The sequence below is a fragment of the Pteronotus mesoamericanus genome, unplaced genomic scaffold (genome assembly GCF_021234165.1).
Source record: "Pteronotus mesoamericanus isolate MK-2021 breed Mesoamerican mustached bat unplaced genomic scaffold, CSHL_Meso_final scaffold_45, whole genome shotgun sequence".
In the NCBI taxonomy this organism is placed as follows: Eukaryota; Metazoa; Chordata; class Mammalia; order Chiroptera; family Mormoopidae; genus Pteronotus; species Pteronotus mesoamericanus.
The window spans coordinates 4,133,331-4,154,489 of NW_026555317.1; the positions used below are offsets into that span (position 1 = coordinate 4,133,331).

At 49.8% G+C, this 21,159-nt stretch overlaps 1 protein-coding gene across 3 annotated transcripts in view; it reads left to right on the top strand.

The window, feature by feature from the left end:
- Window positions 1–21,159, top strand: part of SLC4A5 (solute carrier family 4 member 5) — a 93,873-nt gene that overhangs the window by 38,527 nt on the left and 34,187 nt on the right. For all 3 annotated transcript variants that reach the window (XM_054593588.1, XM_054593589.1, XM_054593591.1), the window contains 10 exons: window positions 6,037–6,197; window positions 7,037–7,192; window positions 8,496–8,591; window positions 11,518–11,573; window positions 14,932–15,089; window positions 15,527–15,614; window positions 16,747–16,901; window positions 17,277–17,462; window positions 18,576–18,750; window positions 20,699–20,832. In XM_054593588.1, coding sequence (XP_054449563.1) covers window positions 6,037–6,197; window positions 7,037–7,192; window positions 8,496–8,591; window positions 11,518–11,573; window positions 14,932–15,089; window positions 15,527–15,614; window positions 16,747–16,901; window positions 17,277–17,462; window positions 18,576–18,750; window positions 20,699–20,832 — 1,365 coding nt within the window. The remainder of the gene's footprint in view (window positions 1–6,036; window positions 6,198–7,036; window positions 7,193–8,495; window positions 8,592–11,517; window positions 11,574–14,931; window positions 15,090–15,526; window positions 15,615–16,746; window positions 16,902–17,276; window positions 17,463–18,575; window positions 18,751–20,698; window positions 20,833–21,159) is intronic.

Consider the following 21,159-nt stretch of genomic DNA (forward strand, 5'->3'; position numbering starts at 1 on the left):
GGGTCCCCTGATGCTGCTGCCGCTCAGGGAGAGTGGTCTGTGCCTGAGCAAGATGGCTGCTGCTGTACTGGGGTGGAGTCAGCACTGAGATCTTGCCGGCTACTCTCTCAGTTCTCTCCCCAAAGCCTCCTTCCTCAGTCTTTCCTCAGGTGTCTCCAGCCCACTCTGGCCCTGCCTTTGCTGGAGACCAGGGTAAGTGGCTGAAAATAAAAATTTATGTGTTGGCCCTTTAAACGGTTCTTTGCTTCTCCAGCTGCCTGTCTCTGGCAGAGAGCAGCCCTGCCACTTTTCACAGCTGGCTGTTTTCTGTGTACTTTTTGGGCCCTGGTGCTGTAGGCTGGAGATCCCTGCTAATGGTTTAGACCCCGCTCTTCTCAGGGGGATCCAACTGGCCCTTTCGATATCTTTCTGGTGCTGCCGCCCACGGGCTCCCCACCTGCCTTCTCTAGTCCTGACCACTCTCCTTACCAGTTAGATTGCACTAAAGCTGATTCTTCTGTCTCCGAGGTTACAAGGCCCCTCTCTTGCTATTGTTCAGTTGTTTGTTCCAGGTGATTTCTCCACCATTTAGTTGTAATTCTAGGTTGGTCCTGGGAGGAGGTCAGTGTGACCTCCACTCACTCCTCTGCCATCGTGATTCTCCGAGGCTCAGGATTTCTGGTTGCACTCTGGATTTCCAGTTCCACTCTTTCACCTGGTGTTCTCAGAGCCATTCTAAGGGAAAGAGGCCATGCGCCCTCTTGTGTAAGGAGAATGGGACATGTGCATAGAGCAGCTTGCCTGCACTGGGATCCCAGACAGGTCCAACTATCTCTAGTCCCACAGTTCTATATGGTTTCAGAGCAAGGGCTCTGACCCTCAGGGCACAGTCTAATAACCCAGGAGCTTCCACGGGCAGACCACCCTCCTGATGGGTTAGCCATTCAGGCAGCAGTATCTTTAAAATCTTTCCAGGAAATTCTAATAGGTCGCCACTGTTGCAGGTCTTGAGTCCTCCATGTTTCCAAGTCCCACTCAAAGTGAAAGTGAGCTCTGTTTCTAGCCGTAGCCATTAAAAACACAAAATTAAGTTCCAGGTCACAGGCTCGTGGTTTCATCTTGATTCCTGAAATAGCTGCAAGGAGGATGGGAGAGGTGTTCCTAGTGAAGTTGTCAAGTACTTTTGAAGTTGTCAAGTGAATTTTTGGAAATCCAGTTAGGGATGCGAGTAGCAGAAATCTAGTTCTGGCATTACCCTGAACCCAGGAATAGGTAGCTTTGTTTTTCTGCAGGCAGCCCAGGTGGGTTGGAGCCTTTGGCTATTTGTATACAGAGCTAATTTTTGCATGGGCCTAACACAGTGTAAATAGTTGAAGTCCTGGGAGGCTGAGAGGACCGACTGTCCTTGATACCTGGAATTAACAGAGGATATTTCAAAGAGGAGGCATGCTCTCCCACCTCCTTCTGGGTGGAGGTGCATTTGTGCAGGCAGAAAGCTAAGAATGGGATGTCATGGGGAGAGCTGCCCGAGGATGTTCCCCAGGATGTTTAGGAGACAGTGTAGAGAGAAATCAGTTCAAGTGGCCCCTGCACTCGGACACATCATCTTTGGGTGAGTGGGTGGGGAGGAGCAAGGCTGTGGAGTAGCAACAGGGTCTTCAGTGACAAGCTAACAGTATAATTTATTTTGTGTATTTTGGGGGTGGTGGTGGAAAGGACAAAGTGATTGCTGAATAGAAGAAAGACTCTCAGGGAAAAGGTGAGCATCCTCTTGACCAAAACATTTGGTCAAGGGATGACTTGTCCTGTCATCTCTTCCTTGCAAACCCTTATGTTAATACAACTTCTTAGAAAAATTTTGTATTGCTGACATCCATATTTGGATGTACCATAATTTAAGTGATGTTCCCCTAAATAGATCTTTCCACTTAAAAAAGTCAGTGACACTTGGATGAGTCTCCAAGGCAAGGATCTGTGGTGTCTGCTCCAGGCTGCATGTTTCAGGTCTTCACCTCCCAGGCTTCCTCTAACCAGACCTCCCATCCTGGCTCCATTCAAGCCCCCAAGGGCCTGCCAGGCACCTTGGTTAACTGATCTCAAATAAAGGTATTCAATTAGGATGTTAAACATTGATAATGCAAAGTACTCACACAATTGTGTAAAGAGGGAATCTGGCAAAGGAAAGGATGTTCAATCCCACTAGTAACCAAAAGAACACAAATATAATATGATTTTTCAATTACCAACTAAACAAAGGTGAAAAAGAATGATAGTATTAGACATTGGGAGACTTCAGGGAAGTGTGAGGTCTCCCAGACATTGGGAAGAGTATATTGGCAAGATTTCTGGAGAACAGTTTGAAAATGTATGTCATATACTTAGAAATGTGCAGACATAACAATTTCACCTCTTAAGAGTTTATCCTAAGGAAATTATTGGGCAGGGGCTAAGGATATTCAAACCATCTTTGTTTATAATAAAGAATAATTAGAAATAACCTAAATAAATATCGACCAAGTGAGGATTATTCATATCAATATGGTCCATTCCTGCAATAGAATACTAAAGGGCCTTTAAAATAATATGAATTTAATAAACATGAAAGGCTGTCCATTAGATTTTATTCCCTTGTGATGTCCATAATGTAAAATTGTGTGTGCATGGTGTGTTCTTGCACACAAAGATTTACAATGATAGTCATTGAAATACCAACTATGGTGTCTTCTGGTTGGGAGAGCTTTGAACTCCTTTACCTTCTTATTTTTTTATTGTTTCTAAAATTACAAAAGCAATAGTCTTTATTTTTATGTTCAACGCTAACAATAACAGAGTGCATTATGTGCCAGGCACTGCTCTAATTACTATCTGTTAAAGAGAACAAAGGTGATGAGAGATAAGTAACTTGCCCGTGGTCCACAGCTAGTAAATAATGGAGCTGGGATTTGAAACCTGGTCATCCAACTCCACAGGCTGTGCTCTAATTAACCCAAATAGAGTGAAAGTCTCTTAAATCCTCCCCCACCCACAACCCCAATCCTATCCTCAGAAGTAACCATTGTTAACCACTTGGCAAGTATCTTTCCAAAATTTCTGCTGAGCATTTTCAGACACATGTGCACAAACACGCAGGTGTGTGTATGTGTGTGTTTCATAAAATGGGATGGAATTGTCTCTCCTGTCAGTACGCATAGTTCGTCCTCAGGCTTTTTACCTCTGAGAGGTATTTTTGGTAGCATGGACAAAGGGCATGGATGTGACCATGACTCTACTGAAAACTGGTGGTAGTTCTTCACCTGAGGGTGAAGTGCCAGTAAACCTCCTGGTATGCATATTACTGTGTGCAGATGTGTGCTGATATGCCTGTGATAATCTCCCAGAAATGGAACTACTGGGTCAAAAAAACATGCATGCTGCCCTAACTGGTGTGGCTCAGTGGACTGAGTGCTGGCCTGTGAACCGAAGGGTCACCGGTTCGATTCCCCATGTAGGGCACATGCCTAGGTTGCAGGCCAGGTCCCCAGCAGGGGTGCATGAGGTGCAACTGGACACTGATGTTTCTCTCCCTCTCTTTCTCCTTCCCTTCCCTTCTCTAAAAATAAATAAATCTTTAAAAACTAAATAAATAAAATCTTTTTAAAAACTGTGCATGCTGATTTTGAGAGAGGCTGCCCAATTCCCCACACCAAGAAGGCTGTGCAGCTAGTATAGTGTAAACGTACTACATATAACGGCCCTGGTAGAGTAGCTCAGTGGATAAGAGCATCATCCTGATATACCAAGGTTGTGGGTTTGATCCACAGTCAGGGCACATACAAAAGTCAACCAATGAAAGCATAAATAAGTGAAACAACAAATCAATGTTCCTCTCTTTTTCTTTCTCTCTCTCTAAAATCAATAAAAATGTTAAAAATGCTACATATAATATATACATACATACTATATATATACTATATACAGATATCCAGTAATTGAGTGCTAATCCCCCCCATTTTCAGCAACACAGGAAGTTGTTAGTCTTACTAAGTTTTGCCAATATGAGAAGTAAACAATGTTAATTTACAGTAATTTCAATGTCCTTAATTACTAGTAAACTTGAGCATCTTTTCATGTCTATTGGCCATTTTTATTTCTTTTCAGAATTGTTCACTTTTCAGTTGCATAATTTAAATTTTTTTATTGCTGTGAAAGAGCTTTGTTATATTATAAATATCAGTCCTTTGATGCCCTGTTTTTTGCCAATATTTTCCAAGTATGTTGTCTTTCTTTGAAATTAATTTATCTTATTTTGTTATGTAGAAGTTTTAGTTTAGTTTATTTTCATGTAACAACATTTTTTCACTTTTTTCTTTATGGTTTTATATGTGGAGGAAGTCTTTCTCCACAACCAAGAATATAAGAATACACTCTTGTATTCTCTTCCAGTACCTTAATATTTTTGTTTGTAGATTTTGTTATTTATTTATTTACTTTTATTGTGGTACAATGTACACAACATGTACTTTAACCATTGTAACCACCTTTATGTGTACAGTTCAGTGGCAGTAAGTCCATTCACACTGTTGCGTAACCATTACCATCATCCTCCCGAGAACTCTTTTCCTCTCACAAAACTGAAACTCCGTACCCTTCACACAGTAACTGATACTCACTCCCCGCTTGCTTCAGCTCCGGCACCCACCATTCTACTTTCTGCCTCTATGAATTTGCCTACGCTAGGTCCCTCATGAAAGTGGAATCATCCAGTATTTGGCTCTTATGACTGGCTTATTTCAGCTAGCACAGTGTCTTCAAGTTTCATCCATGACCTGTGTCAGAATGTCCTTCCTTTTTAAAGCTCAGTAACATTCTATGATAGATTTATTTTTATGTTTAGGTTTTAATCCACATGGAATTTAATATTGTATTTGGTGAGAAGTAACTTTTTAATTTTTAGGTTGGTCATCTTTTAAACAACTCCTTCGTCAAAACCCATGTTTCTGTGGGGGTCCAGGTCTGTTTCTGACTGTTGTCCCATGATCCCTATGTCAATACCTGGACTAGAACCACACTGTTTTAATGATTGAAGCCTTTTAGCAAGTGTTTTGGGTTTTTTAAAATTTACTAGGAGCATGTCTCATCCCCATTCTTCTTTTTTTAGACTTTTCCTAACCATTCTCAGACATTATCTTTCTCAGAACTTTAGAATTAATAGTCATGGTCAAACAACAACAACAACAACAACAACAACAACAACAACAAACTCCCTTGGGATTTTTATTGAAATAGCTTGAAGCTTCCCAGTAATTTGGAGCTGACAACTTAGAAAGCCGAGCTAGCTGGCCCCGCTCTGGGCGGTCCGGTGCTGCCCTCTGCAGGGGAATACAGGACGGTGCAACCTCTACCCTGGGTGTTCCGATGGGGCCCCCTCCACCCAGCCTGCGAAGAAAGGACAAATTCCTACACACCGTTGGTTTAATTTCTTTCCTTCCTCAGAGGACATTTGCATTTTAACCCGAACTCTCAGGACCAAAATTCAGAGTGGCTGCTTAAAAACCTCAGGCCCTTCATTAGAGCCGGTGGGGAAATATTTTTGTCAGGAAATACTTTCTCTGCTCCCAGCAACCACACCCCGTCAAGCAGTCACTGAACACATGTGTGACCAGCTCCAGGTAGCCAGGTTCCAGCTAAAACTTTTTTTTAACAGCTTTGTTTTTATAAAATACCATAAAGTTCCCTCATTTTAAGTGTAGAGTTAAATGATTTTTAGGAAATGTGCAAAGTTGTGCAACCATCACCAAATCCAAATTTAGAACATTCCCACCACCCCTGAAAGAGTCCTCGTGCCCTTTTATGGTCATTCTCTGGGTGCCACTTTGCCCTGAGCATGACAGCATCAGGAGGAGTGGAGGACAGAGTGAGGGGGTCCCTAAGAGGTCCTCCGCCTGTGAGTCTAGAACCAACGCCGAGACATCGTGCAGAGAGTAACTTGCAGGCCAACACCATTCTCCTGAGGAGACCCAGCTAGGGGCTCCCCCTGAGGACACTGACCATGCTGAGCCCCGCCCTTACCCCTTCCAGGTGGATAAAGTTTGAAGAAAAGGTGGAGGAAGGAGGCGAACGCTGGAGCAAGCCCCACGTGGCCACACTGTCCCTGCACAGCCTCTTCGAGCTCCGGACCTGCCTGCAGACCGGAACGGTGCTGCTGGATTTGGACAGCGGCTCCTTACCACAGATCATAGGTGAGGCAGGGGCCGCTGAGGTCCCCCCAAAACAGGGCAGCTCTTCTCCTCCTGCCTCCTGCCCAACCTCTGTCTATGTGACATCTCACCTCTGACACCTACCTGATTCCCTGATTCTGCAGAGACCAGGCTTTGGGTCTGATGCTCCCAAGGCAAATCACAGTCGCTCTAAGTTTCAGCCCCACGTAGAGTTCCAACGGAGGAAAAGATCAGCCTCGGAAATAGCATCTAGCAAGGCAGCAAAAGGGAGTGGGGCTTCCTAGTGTGGGCGGAGATACCTGTTGCCATGGCAACCTGTTTCTGGTCCAGGTAAATGAATCATCATTCATCTTTAGGAAATTCGCTCTCATTTAGTGAAGTGGCAAAGGGAGTGGCTGTCTTGTCTTATCATTCCTAAAACTTTTTGTGAATTTTGCTGTAGCACGTTCAATTTTGCCAGAAGTGTTTTACCCAAAATACTTTCCTAAAGAGAATTCACGTTAGGACTAAAACCATTTAACACAGTATTTTATGTTTCTTGGGGCACTTTCATGTGTATGATTTCATTTACTTTTGACAATAGAATTGATAGAGCAGAGAATTCCACACACATAAACATGCACTCATGTAAGGGCGCGCACACGTGCACGCACATAGTGTTTTACATCGCAGGAGCCCGAGAGTTCGTGATTTGCCGGTTTCGATAGCTTGCGTCAAAGCCAGGACTATTTCCCCATCCCCTGCGTCCTTCGGCTCACTTTTAATCCCGCAAATAACAGAGGTAACTGAAACCTCCCACACCCCTGGTCACCTTATCCCCACGCAGAGAGATGGATGAGGCGTGTTTGATTCCCATTTAGATGATGTCATTGAGAAGCAAATTGAGGACGGCCTCCTGCGGCCAGAACTCCGGGAGAGGGTCAGCTACGTCCTCTTGAGGAAACACCGTCACCAAACCAAGAAGCCCATCCACCGCTCCTTGGTCGACATCGGAAAGTCCGTCTCCTCCACTGCCAGTGAGTCCAGCCACGGGCTGGTGGGCCTTGGGCCCGCGGGGGCTGGTGTCCGCCCCGGTGCTTCGGTGAGCCCATGTCTGTGACCAGAGAGTCCTGGCAATTTGGAAGCTTCCCAGACTTCACAGTCCTGGAGAAATTCTGAGGTTCTGGGGGTTCCTCAACTGCCTCCTCTAGCAGGCCTGCAGCAACCCCAGCCACACCCCAATGTCGTCCCCACCACCAGAGCAGAACCACTTCTAGGAAGAGCTGATTCTCTGCCTGGGCTGTGCGTTTCAGTCACCTGGGAATATGGAATGTGTCCTCAGGACTAGGCCCCACCCTGGAGACTTGTATTCACTTGGTCTGAGGTGTGGCCTGGGAACAGGTTGTTTAGAAAGCTCCTCAGGAGGTTCTTACTAGCAGTCAGGGTAGCCAAATGCTGTGGAAATGGGGTGCTTATGGGAAGGGCTTGGTTTTTCCCACTGAACCCCCTAAGAGGAGTCAGGAGCCTCAGCAGAAAGCGAAGCACATCAGGATGGTAGAAGGGGATGGGTCATCTCGAGGTGCCAGGGCTGAGAGACCTGGCAGCTGGTGTCACTCTGGCTACCAAGCTGGTGGCCACTAGGGAGAGTGGCTTGTTCCCTCCACACATCTCAGACTGGCAGCCCTCCACTCTCGACACCTGAGTCATGAAGCCCAGACACTAACCTTGCTGGACCTGTCGGATAAATGCAGTAAGCAGAACAGAGCTGATAAAGTTGCTCAATAAGGAGCTTTGAGGCATCTCATTAGATGAACTGTTTGAAATGGCGGCATACTTAGTATATCATAACAGCAGATTCATACTCAGCTCCTACCATGTTCCAGCACTGAAGTGCGTTAACTCACTTCCTCCTCACGTAACCCTGTGACTAAGTACTGTTCCTGTCATCCCTATTTTACAAATGAGGAGCCTGAGGCGCAGAGAAGTTAAGTTACTTGCTTAGGTCATGCAGCCCATAAGTGGTGCAATCAGGGATGAAGCCACTGTGCCTGCAACACCTGTTCCTCTTTAAGCACTTGGTTGTCTACCTCATTTTCAACAGTACAAATATTTTCTCTAATCTTGTTCAGACTATGAACTTGCTTCCAAAAAAAGCCCCCCAAACAAGAACAAAAACCAAAACAACCAAAAACAGCCTTGTTACTGGAAGGCGACAAGACAGGTCTTGTAGCCCAGCTTTATTTAGGTGAAATGATGATAAATTGTGGACCACATTAATGGGAGAGGCTGCGCCAGTCCAGCCGGGCTGCTGAGGCAAACTGCCTTTCTTCCTCCTCTCAGATCGAAGCCCGGCCCGGAGCCCCACAGCCGGCCCCAGCCTACGCCGCTCCACCGAGGACCTGAGGATGCAGCAAAGCACGAATTACGGCCGTCTGTGTGAGTGTGTCCTCCACCACCGTGCCACAGCTTCTTCGTGTCACCTTCGCCTGGGCTGTGGCAGCTGTGGGATGTCGTCTTTCCCATACCTGCGAAGGCAGAGGAGATACAGCCCAGGATCCGTCTAGCATTCTCAGGGCGACATCAGGAAAGCTCTAACGGTGCCCTGAAACTTGGCCTGCTCTCAGGGCCTAATTTACTACCACAATTTTCTATATAATTATTCTGAAAAATGCAGCTCTAAATCAAGTCTTCACATAATCAATACCCCATCCTACATGCTAGGCGGTTGTATCTTAGTCTCTCTACTTTTGCTTTTTTTGAAAAAGTATTTTATTTATTTATTTTTAGAGAGGAGGGAGGAAGACATAGGGAGAGAAACACTGACGTGTGAGAGAAACATCATCTGTTGCCTCTTGCACGCCCCCAACTGGGGACCTGGCCCACAAACCAGGCATGCGCCCTGAATGGAAATCCAACCAACAACCTTTCGATCCACAGTCAGGCCCTCAGTCTGCTCCTGAGCCACACCAGCCAGGGCCCTACCTTTGTTTTTGTAAAATCGATCATTAGCCCTGTTTTTGGTAAGAAGCTTTCCTAGAAACAGAATTAAGAACAGGTGAGTTACTTTCCCCCTGGACAGAGAATGTTCCACCACTGGGTAATAGTCTCGGGCCACCATGACAATAAAACGCTGGCAGCCACTGCCCCCTGAGTGCCAGGAATGGGGAGGGGGCTTGTGAGGTGTCTGGTTGCAGACAGGGTGCTTTCAAGCAGTTCATCAGGGATGAACAGGAGCAGTGAGCTGTGAGGCAAAGAGAAGAGGGAACTTAGAAAATAAAAAAGAAAGGCAGTGAAAAAATAACAATCCTGTCTTCCTTTAATACATTTACTGAAATGCCAATATATGAACAAGCACAGCCCAGGGCTGTGCCCCTACCTGGCCTGAGGGATGACTTGAGAGGAGACGTGGCCCATGCCAGAGCCTCAGCTGCAGTTTGCCTCAGGCTTTTTCCTCTGTTCTCAGTGACCCGGGATCCTCTTAGTTTCCCTTGGACTTGGTTATTCCACATAGGGAGGCCAGGGGGCAGCAGTGAGCAGGCAGCGAATGTCTTCAGGCGGGCCTCCAGCTCAGTTACTCGGTGTATGAGGTCACCCCGTGCTGCGCTGCAGTGGTGGGGACCCAGATAAAAGGCATGAGCAAGCGACTGCAGCATTGTGGGCAGCTGCCCCCTACCAAGGTGGTGCCCGGGAAAGCTCAGTGAGGAGGATCGCTAGCCTCAGTCTTGGAGAATAAATAGGCATTTTCCAGGAAGAAGAAACATGTTCTAAGCAAAGGACGCAAACAGCAGGCAAAAGGAAGGCACTGTGTGTTGGGGTGGGGTGGGCGGTGCTGTGTATTCAGGGAAACAGAGCAGCTCAGTTCACCAGGAATGTAGGGTCTGCAGGAAAGAGGGTCCCATTGAAGGGACCTCTGTGCCCTGCAAAAAAAGCCCAACCTTTATTCTGAGTGTAGTGGGGACCCCTAAGAAGTTTTAAGCAGGGGCAGACCTTGATCAGATTTTTATTTGAGAAGCGATAAACTAGAAGGGGAGATTGGAAGCAAGAGACTGGTCCTGCCTCAGGGTTGTGAGAACAAGAACAGAGGGGAGGCCAAGCGGGGAGATGATGCCTGGGAGGAAGGAGGTGAGGAAAAAAGGAGAGTCGATCTTGGCTCTGATTGCCCATGGGAGGGAGGGAGCGGCACTGGGTGGCGTAGGATCTGTGGGGGGAGTCATCTGGTGGAAGACAGTGAGTTTGGTTTCCCCGCTAAGGTGCTAGAGGAGTCTGGGGCTCAGGAGAGAAAGCTGCCCTAGAGACCCCCCGTGGGCATCCTCGGCCTAGGTGTGGATGTGGAAGAGACAGGAGTGGTCTGACTGACCACGGATGGAAGGGGTTAAAGCCTCTGCAGGGAGAGAGGGCAAAACAAGACCCTGGGGGGGAGCCTAGCAGGAGAGGATCCTGGATGGAAATAAGGCGAGGGAGCCACAGGAAACCAAGACATAACAGGCCTGAACACAACCCGTGGACCTGGCTGACTGGCTCCTGCCTTAACCAAAGGGAGGAACTACTGGGCAGCCCAAATAAGCCGCTGCCACTGCTCTCCCCGTGGGAAGCCCACTTTCCTCCTTCTGCCGCCCCAAATCCCTGGACATCTTTAAAGGCTGTCATGGGTCATGGGGGACGGAGGTGAAACTCATCTTCGCTCTCCAAAAATTCCAAGTTTAGTGACACCTGAGTCCTGGCCTGATAATGTATCAGTGTCCCTATCCACCCCCAGGGTCTGGCACAGAACAGACATCACATCTTGGTCTCTACCCAGGGCGGAGGGATGGGGGCGGAGGGATGGGGCACAGGGTTGGGGGTGGAGGGTAGAGACGAGAATGCAGCAGGCTGAGGAGTAAGAAGGCAGAAGTAGAACCTGGAGTCTGGCAGCTCTTTTAAGAAAGCTGCCATTGCCCTGGCCACGAGGGTCAATTGGTTGGAGCATCATCCTGTACACCAAAAGGTTGCAGGTTCGATCCCTGGTCAGGGCACATACCTAAGTGGTGGGTTTGATCCCCAGTTGGATGATGTACAGAGACAACCAATGGATGTGTCTCTCTGACATTGGTGTCTCTCTCTATCTCTGGAAAATCAATAATCAATAATCCTTGGGTAAGAATTTTTAAAAAAGAATTTTTTTAAAAGAAAGTACTTTTAAAAGACAAAGCTGCCATTGAAGAGAAGAAAAGAGAACAGAGGCTCGCTCACGGGGGCTGCGGGATGAGAGGAGAGGGGCTCTCCCTGTGGTTATGACGAGAGAGAGACACGTGTAAGGACCCAGGGGAAAAGACCTGTGAGAGCTTGGCTTCTCCTGATGGGCGTGTTTTCCCTTCTCTCCTAGGTCATGCCCAGAGCAGAAGCATGAATGATATTTCTCGCACCCCAAACACTGACCAGGTAGTAAAGCCCCTGCCCTGGGCTGCGGTGAAGGGCCAGGGCGTGATGAAGCCTTTGGTTTCATGGGCAGGGAGCCCCTTTGGGCAGGACTCCCTCTCCTGAAGGAACAGGAGTCTCCAGGAAGGACACGGGGGTGGGGGTGGGGTTGGTGGGAATCTCTGGGCTGCCTTGGGGATGCTGCCCAGTCCATCGCTTGGGTATTGACTGAGCCCCCAGTACTGGCTCTGTGCCGGCCTCTGGGAGGTGTGCGGGCCAGAGAAGCATGGTCTCGTAAAGTGCCAGCTGTCTCTGAGCTTGAGCTTTGTTAGAGAGAGAAGACCAGCACACAGAGTTTCGCCTCCTGTGTGACACACACGTACCTTTAAAGATGGACTGGGGGTCTGGGCTGGGAGAGACCAGCAATAGGGCCTCTTTGTGGGGACAGCAGTGATAGTGAATCAATGGGGCTGCCCAACAGTGTGTCTTCCCCTTGGCCGGGCCAGGATGAAGCCAGTTCTGATCTCCCACCAGCTTGGCTGCAATCCTCTGGGGGAGATCAGAATCCTACGAACAGGCTGAGCCCATGTTCTAAGGCCCACAGCCAGGGACCCTCTGACTGTACCCCGAGGGGAAGCCCAGAGGAGCTTCCCTCACAACCCCTGCAGAAGCCCTCTTGTCGTGGGCCCCTTTCTTGGGCCCCCAGGAGTAGGAAGAAAGGTGATGAAAGAAACCGGAAATTTGGTGAGGACTTCTCAGGACCTTGGGTGAGGGCCTGGCCTCCGAGGCACCCCAAGTTTGGTGGCAGGCAAAACAAAAGCAGTCCCTCATGTCAGGGTCCCAAGGGCCCTTTGGTGGCCAAAATAATGAACTGACAATGATAACAGCGTCAACTAACATTTAAAATGCACACACACTGCATGCACTACACCATACCAAGCGTTTCCTGTGAGTCATGAAGGTACTACTATCATCTCCAGTCTACCGAGGAGAACACGAGGCTTAAAGCAGTTAAATAACACACCCAAGTTCACGCGGCCGAAGCATGGCAGAACCATGATTTGACCCAGGCAGTCTGCCTCTGGAGCCCTTCACCTGGAAGTGACCGAGGAGCAAGTATTCTGGGATATTATTCAGAGAAGATCCCCACTTGAGTTCAGTCATGCGCACAAGCAGTGGAGCCATGATAAGGAAGCGCTGCCTAGTCAAGGTCATTCACAACCTATTTTAATTAATGTCTAAGTGGTAAGAAGAATACTAGCTGTCACTTTCCCAGGGAGTGCTGCCTTGATTTAGGGATAGGAGTGCAGTGCCCAAGGTCCAGCTTTTCTAACTGATCACGTCATGCTGCTTCTCAGTATGCAGCAGCAATGGCTTGTGGGAGCAGCAGTTTGTCCACCAGTGGGCGCTCTTTACGTTCAAGGCCAGAGGTGGTTGCTCTGCAGGCTCCATTGCTATGGCTCCACGACCACCCGGGGCAGTCCCGCAGGTTCCCTGGGAGCAGAGGGTAGGTTCAGAGAGCAGAGTTGTATGCAGTCACTCGGCAGAGCTGGACCAGACTCCTCATGGTTCAGGAAGAGGGGTCAGCAGGGCCCTGGTCCACACCGTGGCCAAGCCAGTGTGGCCAAGCCAGCGTGGCCAGAATAGCAGCATGGCCCATTTCTGGGATGTCACCATCCAGACCGGGCTCCTCACCAAATGTATCACTGCCGACAAGGGAGGACCACCACCCTGTCTCAAGTTCTCTCCTCTCCTGGATTATGGGTGCTTGTTGGGCTGCCCCAAAGCTGTGTTGTTTTCAAAGCCTCGTTCTCCAGGGCACTCCTGCCATCCCCCCCCTTGTCCCCTGGACCTGCTCCCCGCCTGATGCGGTGGGCGCAGAGCGGGCAGGCGGCCTCGGCCGCCCTGGCACACCAAGCCCTCCACCCTGAAGAACGCTGTTCATGACTCAGCTGACTGCAGCTGGGACAAAGGGACTTTTTGAGTTGTGGGGACTCTGGCCTACCCGTTAACTCCTGCCCTCGCTTGTTCTCACGGCATTAGTAGTCCTTGGGGCTGTTTCCTGGGTAGTTGTAGAGAGTTTTCATTTTTGATTGGATTTAAAAGATTACAAGGGTGCAGCCCTTGCTCCCCGCCTTTTCCCACGCTGGCAGTCCCCCGACCCTGGGCATCACACCCTCCGTGAGAGAGTCGGGCGGCTCTGGGCCTGCCGGCCAAGCCCGCGCCCTCAACTGACCCCTCCTTGCTATAGAAAGCGGCGCAAAGCACCTGCGTCTTCACTGAGCTTACGAGAAACGGACATTTCTGTGCCCACAGGAGAGACCCAGGAGAAATGGGTGGCGAACTTGTGGCATCCATAGGATCTCTCTGGAGTGCTCACCACCATCTTCTGGGCCGTTCCTACCTTTGTTGGCCACTATGGACTTCCACCTGCCCCGCCCTCCCGCATGCTTTCTCCCCACCTACGCGCTACTAAGCTATCCCTGTCCCTTGCCCATCCCCTTGGCTGCCCAAAGGGAAAGTGATCTGAAAAATGAGTGCATCCTGAGATGTAAGCTTGTATGTGACCTTCCTGGGGGCATTTCCATCATAAAAGAGGACTCAGGAGGAGCCAGTGTCTTAGCCTAGGAATGATGTCAAAAACGCAGACGGTGGAAATGAGTTTGGGAAGAGGGCTTGTCTCCAGCGCCCCTCCCCTCAAATGCCACTTGCTCTCTCTATTTGACCTTCCTGGCCTGAACAGACACTAGCTGGAGGGACAGGCAAGAGGGCACCTGGACAGTCAGAGTTGTCAAGTCTCAGAAGTTATGAGTTTCCTGGGAGGTCCCAAGCAGGCGACTCGGAGGTCTGGAAGTCTCCCACAAACTTGGAGGCGTGGTCCAGGGGTTCCTGTCAGCGAGGAAGCAGGTGGCAAAGTGAAAAAAAAAGTGCATCTGCCCTGCTATCGGAAGGGCCCAGCACATCCCTTCCGCAGCGGCCCAGGGGGAGGCAGAGAGGGAGGGGTGGGGAGCTGGAGTGTAAGAGCCGTGACCCCCTCCGTGTGAGCTGCAGAGGCTGGGGGATGCGACCGGGGCCCTCTTCTCTGACCCCTCAGCTGACATTTGAGTTGAGCACATTTTTTACCCGTCAAAGAACATCCTAGGGACCAAGTCATTGCCTGTTCCTTCCCATTTGCAAAGGTTTAGTTGGTCCCTGGGGTTAACACCCGTTGCGTGTCATCTGCAGAATGGGGGAGAGTGGTTATTTCTTTGAGTCTCTTGAGAAAGGCTGGGAGGACTTTTCAAAGTTGGGCCTCCACAGCAATCTGAAGGGGGTGGGGGAGAGGGAGCCGAACCCCTGCATGTGAGTATCCATGGGAGTCTCTTTTTCCCTCCTTGACCAGCGGAAAAACAAATTCATGAAGAAGATCCCCAAGGACTCAGAAGCCTCCAACGTGCTAGTGGGAGAGGTGGACTTCCTGGACCAGCCCTTCATCGCCTTCGTGCGTCTCATCCAGTCGGCCATGCTGGGAGGAGTGACCGAGGTGCCCGTCCCCACCAGGTGAGGGCCTTGAAATATGCCCACCCCACCTGTCCTCAGGCGACTAGCTGTCCCTGCAGTCAGCACACAGTGCTGCTGGAGACACCCCTAAAACCTAGGACAGTTAGGGAATTGGCTGGGGAGGGAAACCTTGACTAGGTGAGAGTTTTTAGAGAGTTCATTCACAATAATCATTCTAAAGCAGGAGCCAGCTGCTGGGAGAGGTGCCTTTGGGTGGGCTCTGGGACACCGGGGCACGGGGAGGGTGCTCAAGGGGCGGCTAGCGGGATGGAGAGGCGACGTCTCTCCAAAGTGAACATGGGAGTCAAAAGAAGGGAAGGGACAAGTTTACAGCCAGTTAATAAATTAAGTGGATATTGCTTGGAGACAGAGAATCCTTCTCTTCCCCTGCTTCTATTTCCTTTTCGCTTCCCTCCTCCTCTCCTTCATCTTTGCAGATTTCTGTTCATACTGCTGGGACCCTGTGGGAGAGCAAAGTCCTACAATGAAATTGGCCGAGCCATTGCAACCCTCATGGTAGACGATGTGAGTGGTAACAAACACGTATTCCCGAATGCCGTGGCTCCTGAATCAGGCACTGTACCTTCACTCATTCATTTATCCAACAGGCACATTTTAATACCTTCTGTGTGCCGGGCTGTGTGTAGGGCGCTGAGGATTATAAGAATGAGGGAATAGTCACTGCCCTTTAGGAGCATCAACTGAGTAGAGGAGACATACCTACAGGGTCCGGCAGAAGCAACGCCTGCTTGAGTGTGGTTGGTAGGGTACAGGAATGTCTTGCGTGAGATGGACAACAATTTGAACATTTCACCTAAAATGTCATATGGTGTGCTTGAGTGTGGTATTCTTATGTTACAAAATTACATGCTTATGATTTTGTAATAAAAGATTTTTATGTGATAAAAAGAGAGTGTTATTTGTGCCAGACCCTGTATAATCCAGGAAGTCAGGGGAGACTTCACGTATGTGGGGCTTTAAAGCTGTTGACAAGCAGGAGGTAGGTAGACCCAGCACAGGCCTAGGAGGCGGGCAGTCCAGACAAAGGGAACAGGGGCCAAGATTCAGAGACAGAGAAGCTGGATGGAAGCTGTTGAGTGTCAGCTCAGTGTTAGAGCTTCGAGAGCAGCAGGGAAAACAGAGAGGAGAGTGGGAGACCGTACAGAGGCTGTGGGTGGAGCGAGAGTTCACACTCTGTTCCCAGAGTGATGGGAGCTCAGCAGACTTTAAACATAGGCATGATCCAATCAGATGTGAAAGTCAGAAAAAACCCTCTGGAGACAATGTGGAATGAGGCAGCCTGACCCTCCAAGGATGAAGGGCTAGGAAGTTATCAACAGATTTAAAATAGCTGAGCTTCTCAGACTGGGCTCTGCACAGGTTTTCCAATGAGCTTGCTCTGTGCAAAACTGAAAGTAGAAAGGTTAGGTCACGCAACCAAAGTGTGAAAGCAGGAACATAAGAGACCTTGCTGTTTTCCACTGGGCCATGTTACACCTGCTGAGCTATTGTTCTCCTTTCAAAAACAGAGCAAATCGGCAGCAACAGCAATCGTTCAAAGTGATTTTCTTTGAAACTGTGTGCGGTGTGCTCCCAGGAGTTGGGTAACAAGGGGACTTAGGCCAGGGCTGACCTTTCTTTTTCTCTTCGCTGCCAGCTCTTCAGCGACGTGGCCTACAAAGCCCGCAATCGGGACGATCTGATCGCTGGGATTGATGAGTTTCTGGATGAGGTCATTGTCCTTCCCCCTGGAGAATGGGACCCAAATATCCGAATCGAGCCCCCCAAGAAGGTGCCCTCTGCGGACAAGAGGTGAGCGTGCGAACGGAGGGGTGGCAGCTGGGGGTGTGATACAAATGAAGCTTCAAGTCTGGCTGTTTTCTTTCTGGGCAGGGGGGATTTAAAAGGAAGATGTCAGTGTACATGGACTTAGACTTTTTTCCCTCCACTCTCATTTTATTTCTCTTTTTAAAAAAATCAGAAATAGATATGCTGAATTTGAACATCTATAAAAGCTGGGTGACTTATGTGTGGGTATCAGTCTATCATTTCCTGCATTTCCTCTGTATTTTAAGATATTTTATGATTTTTGTTGGAGAAGTAAGAGGTATTCTGGGGACAGTGCCGTAGGGGGTGAGACCTTCCTAGGATTGGGAGCCACACTGTCCCACGTCCCTCTTCTTCCAGGAAATCCGTATTCTCCCTGGCCGAGCTGGGTCAGATGAACGGCTCTGTGGCGGGAGGCGGCGCGACTGCAGGAGGTGGCCCTGGAGGTGGCAGCGGCGGTGGTGGGGTCGGCGGAGGGAGCAGCGGCGATGACAGAGAAATGCCAGCCGTGCATGAAATCGGGGAAGAGCTTATCTGGACAGGAAGGTGCCCACCCCAGGCCTGACAGTGATGCCAGCACCCTTTAGACGTGTCTCCCACCCACCCACCCATAGGAACCTCCCCCGCCTCTCCCAGCAGCACCCACACCGCTCTGTGGGGCCTGGCCACGAGGTCTGGTCAATGTACTCTTTTCCGTCCCTTACCCTCAAAACCCCTCCTGCACCCCCCAGAAAGCTCCCCGAGGAGAAGGGAAGTGGGACCTAGCACAGAAGTGGAAGAACTCATACTTTTCTCTAGACACCCTTTGTTACCTCTCTTAGTTTTCCAGGGCTGCCATAACCAGGTATCACATACTAGGTGGTTTAAACAACAGAAATTTATTTTCTCACAGTTCTGAAGCCTAGAAGTACTGAATCAAAACGTCAGCAGGGTTGCGCTCCCTCTGAGCCTCTCGGTAGAACCCTTCCTTGCGTCTCCGTCTCCGTAGCTCTGGTGCTGCGTCAGTCCTCGCCGTTCCCCTCCGGCAGCTGCTGCAATTCCTCCTCTGTCGTCACGTGCTGTTCTCTTTGTGCTTCTGTCTTCCTGTGGCACTTTTCTCTTCTTCTGAGAACACCAACCATACTGAATTCGGACCCACCCTAATAACACCATCTTAATTTCACTACGTCTACAAAGGCCCTATTTCCAAATAAGGTCACATTCACAGGTGAAGATTTCAATATATGTTTTGGGAGGACACAACAAATCTTTGTTATAATCTGGGATGCCTCTGTCTCCTAAATTTGGACACAGCTGTGTTTACCAAGCACAGGTGCCCTGTGCATGATCAAGGACCGAGGAGAACGGCTGCCGATGGACCCAGGATTTCCGTCTCCCAGGGCGTGTTCCGTTCCCCAGGGCACCTTCCCATCAGGCCTCCCCTCTCCCGTCCAGGCTGCCTATGCTCACCCTTCCCAGAGGAGATGGCGCCAACCACAGACTTTCAGTCCTGAGAGAGTTCTTCCCTGGTCTCAAATGTTCTGGTGGAAAGACCCCCACCCCCATGCACTCCTAGCCAAGCCCCCTTCCTCAGCCCAGACTCTGCAGACTCTGGTCAATAGCCCTGCACCTGCACTATTTGTGTGGTGAGAAAGCAGCGCTCGGTCCTGTCTTAAGCAGGTTCTTCGGTGGCCTGTGTCTGGATGTGAAGAGGAAGCTGCCCTGGTTCCTCAGTGACTTCTACGATGGCATCCACATTCAGTCCATCTCTGCCATCCTCTTCATCTACCTGGGCTGCATCACCAACGCCATCACCTTTGGCGGGCTTCTGGGGGATGCCACTGACAATTACCAGGTGTGTGCACGCTGTTGGCCAGAGCCTAGAGTGCAAACCTCAGTAAAATATTCTGCCACCAGGTGGCGGTAAGGAGCTTCGTCCCGTAATCCCCACGCCAAATCCTGGGTTTCATCTACCATCCAGATTCAGTCTACCACTTTGAAAAATCCTTTACCCTTCAAAAAATTAGTAACAAGCCCACTTTATTAAAAGATATAAGACTAAATCATGTTACTAACGACAAAATTTAAGGACGATGTAAGTGGAGCAAACTTTTAAGGGGAATCATCTGCTCTGTTTGATACTTTCCCCACTGATGGACTGAATGAACTTAATCAGCACAGTTAATAAGCTGCTAATTGTGGCCTTCTCCCCACACTATTTTTTTTTTTAAAGAAACTAACCTTAAATTCTTAGCTTGGAGTTAAGACACTTTTAGAAAGATGGTAAACTGTTACCACAACAATGACACAAGGCTCCCTGGGGGAAACTTCCACTCAGCAGACACTAGCCTGAGCTCCAAGCAAGGGTCTTCTCTGAAGGGGGCGCTCCAGAGAGAGCCATTAGAAAGCTCAGAACATTAAGGTGAAAATCCCCGTTCCCCGGTGAATTGCGATGAATGCCTGCCTGCAGCCCATACCACTTTCCTGAGCTGCAGCCCCCACACCCAGCCACCTCTGGGCATGTCTGTACAGCGGCCCCTCGGGATCCCCCAGCTCACAGGGCCTACTTTGCATTTCATTATCTTCCCTCCAGACCTGCTGTTCCACCGGCACAGCGAGTGAACCATGGTTCACCCAGCTGTTCATGTATCGACTCACAGCTCCAGCTTCCCCGAGCGGCCCTCCGGACATGGTCCTACAGGCCCCTCACACCTCATCCCCCAGGACTCCCTTTCCTAGATTCCTGACCTCCTCGCTCATTCTGCGTTCTGTTTTCCACCAATCCTGACCACCTTTCCGTTCTTCAAGGCATGCTCCCTGCGTGTCCAGCCTTTGTAAACGCTGTTCCCTCTTCCTGGGATGCTCTTCCTGATCACTGCACTTGCCCTCTTTTCCTAGTCAATACCCTGCTCAAGTTTCGGGTATCAGTTTCTGGATACTGATAGGGACCAATATGTCATATGGTTCCAGGCCCATGTATGTCTGGACGGGCCTTCCTGACTTCTGCTTCACTCCTACTGTGTGTGCCCTGGCCTTATCCCAGTTTATCACACTCATTAGCAGAGATTCTCAACAAAGAATGATTTTGAACATTGCCCCCCGCCCCCCACCGCCGCCAGGAGACATGGGACAATATCTAGAGATAGTTTGGGTTGTCACAACGGGGAGGGGTTGCTACTGGCATCTAGTGGGTAGAGGCCAGGGGTGCTGCTCACCGTGCTGCTCACCATCCTGCAATGCACAGCACAGCCCCTCACAACAAAGAGTTATCAAGCTCGAAATGTCAGTGTGCTGAGGCTAAGACACTCTGCTGTGTGGACATTGCTTGATTACTTGTCTATATCTCCCACTAGTCTGAAAATGCTTTGTCTCGTCTGCTGATGGGTCCCCAATATCTAGCACAATGCCTGATACATAGTAGGCACTTAATGAATTTTGAATGAATGGATGGTCGAACCTCCAAAAGCACCTAACAGATGCTTCAATGACTAAATGATTGGAGAGAGAAATGGGCTGTCCTCTGGGAGTAGAATGGGCATGGGGACCAGCAGAGCCATCCGCAGCCCTGTTTTCCAGGTCCTAGGGTGCCCGAAGGGAGTCACATGAGACCTTCTCCCAAATGGAATGAGAGAGAGTGGTGCTGGCGATTGTGGGCGTTGTGGCGCAGGATTTGGGAAGCAGAGGGCCTGGAATAAAGGATGAGCACCGTGGCCTGGGCCCCTGGGGAGGGGGCTGCGTTCCATTTTGTGCCCAGAGACCCCTTCTCCTGCTTCCACGGAGCCTCACATTCCTTGTGCCCCCAGGGGGTGATGGAGAGCTTCCTGGGCACTGCCATGGCCGGCTCCCTGTTCTGCCTCTTCTCGGGACAGCCTCTCATCATCCTGAGCAGCACAGGGCCCATCCTCATCTTCGAGAAGCTCCTCTTTGACTTTAGCAAGTAGGTGTTCCTGGTGGCCCCCGGTGCTTGCCCTCGCACTGGGGGCAGCCTGCTGAACCCCGGGCTGCGGAGTGGCCGCAAGGGGGCGGCAGGGGCGAGGGGCACCACCGCCGTCTGAACCTCTGCGGAAGGCTGCCGGGGGTCCCTCTGGCTCCCTCTGGCTGCCTGCCTTTAAGCCATCTTAGCGCGTAGTCACTCAGCTGATAGGGAGACCCCCAGGCAAGAGGAGAGGAGAGAATTCATACCACTCTGCTTGTGAGCAGTGATGACTTGGGAGCCAGGGCAGTGTATTGAAAGTCATGAGCTGGAGGTCAGAAGGCTACGTGC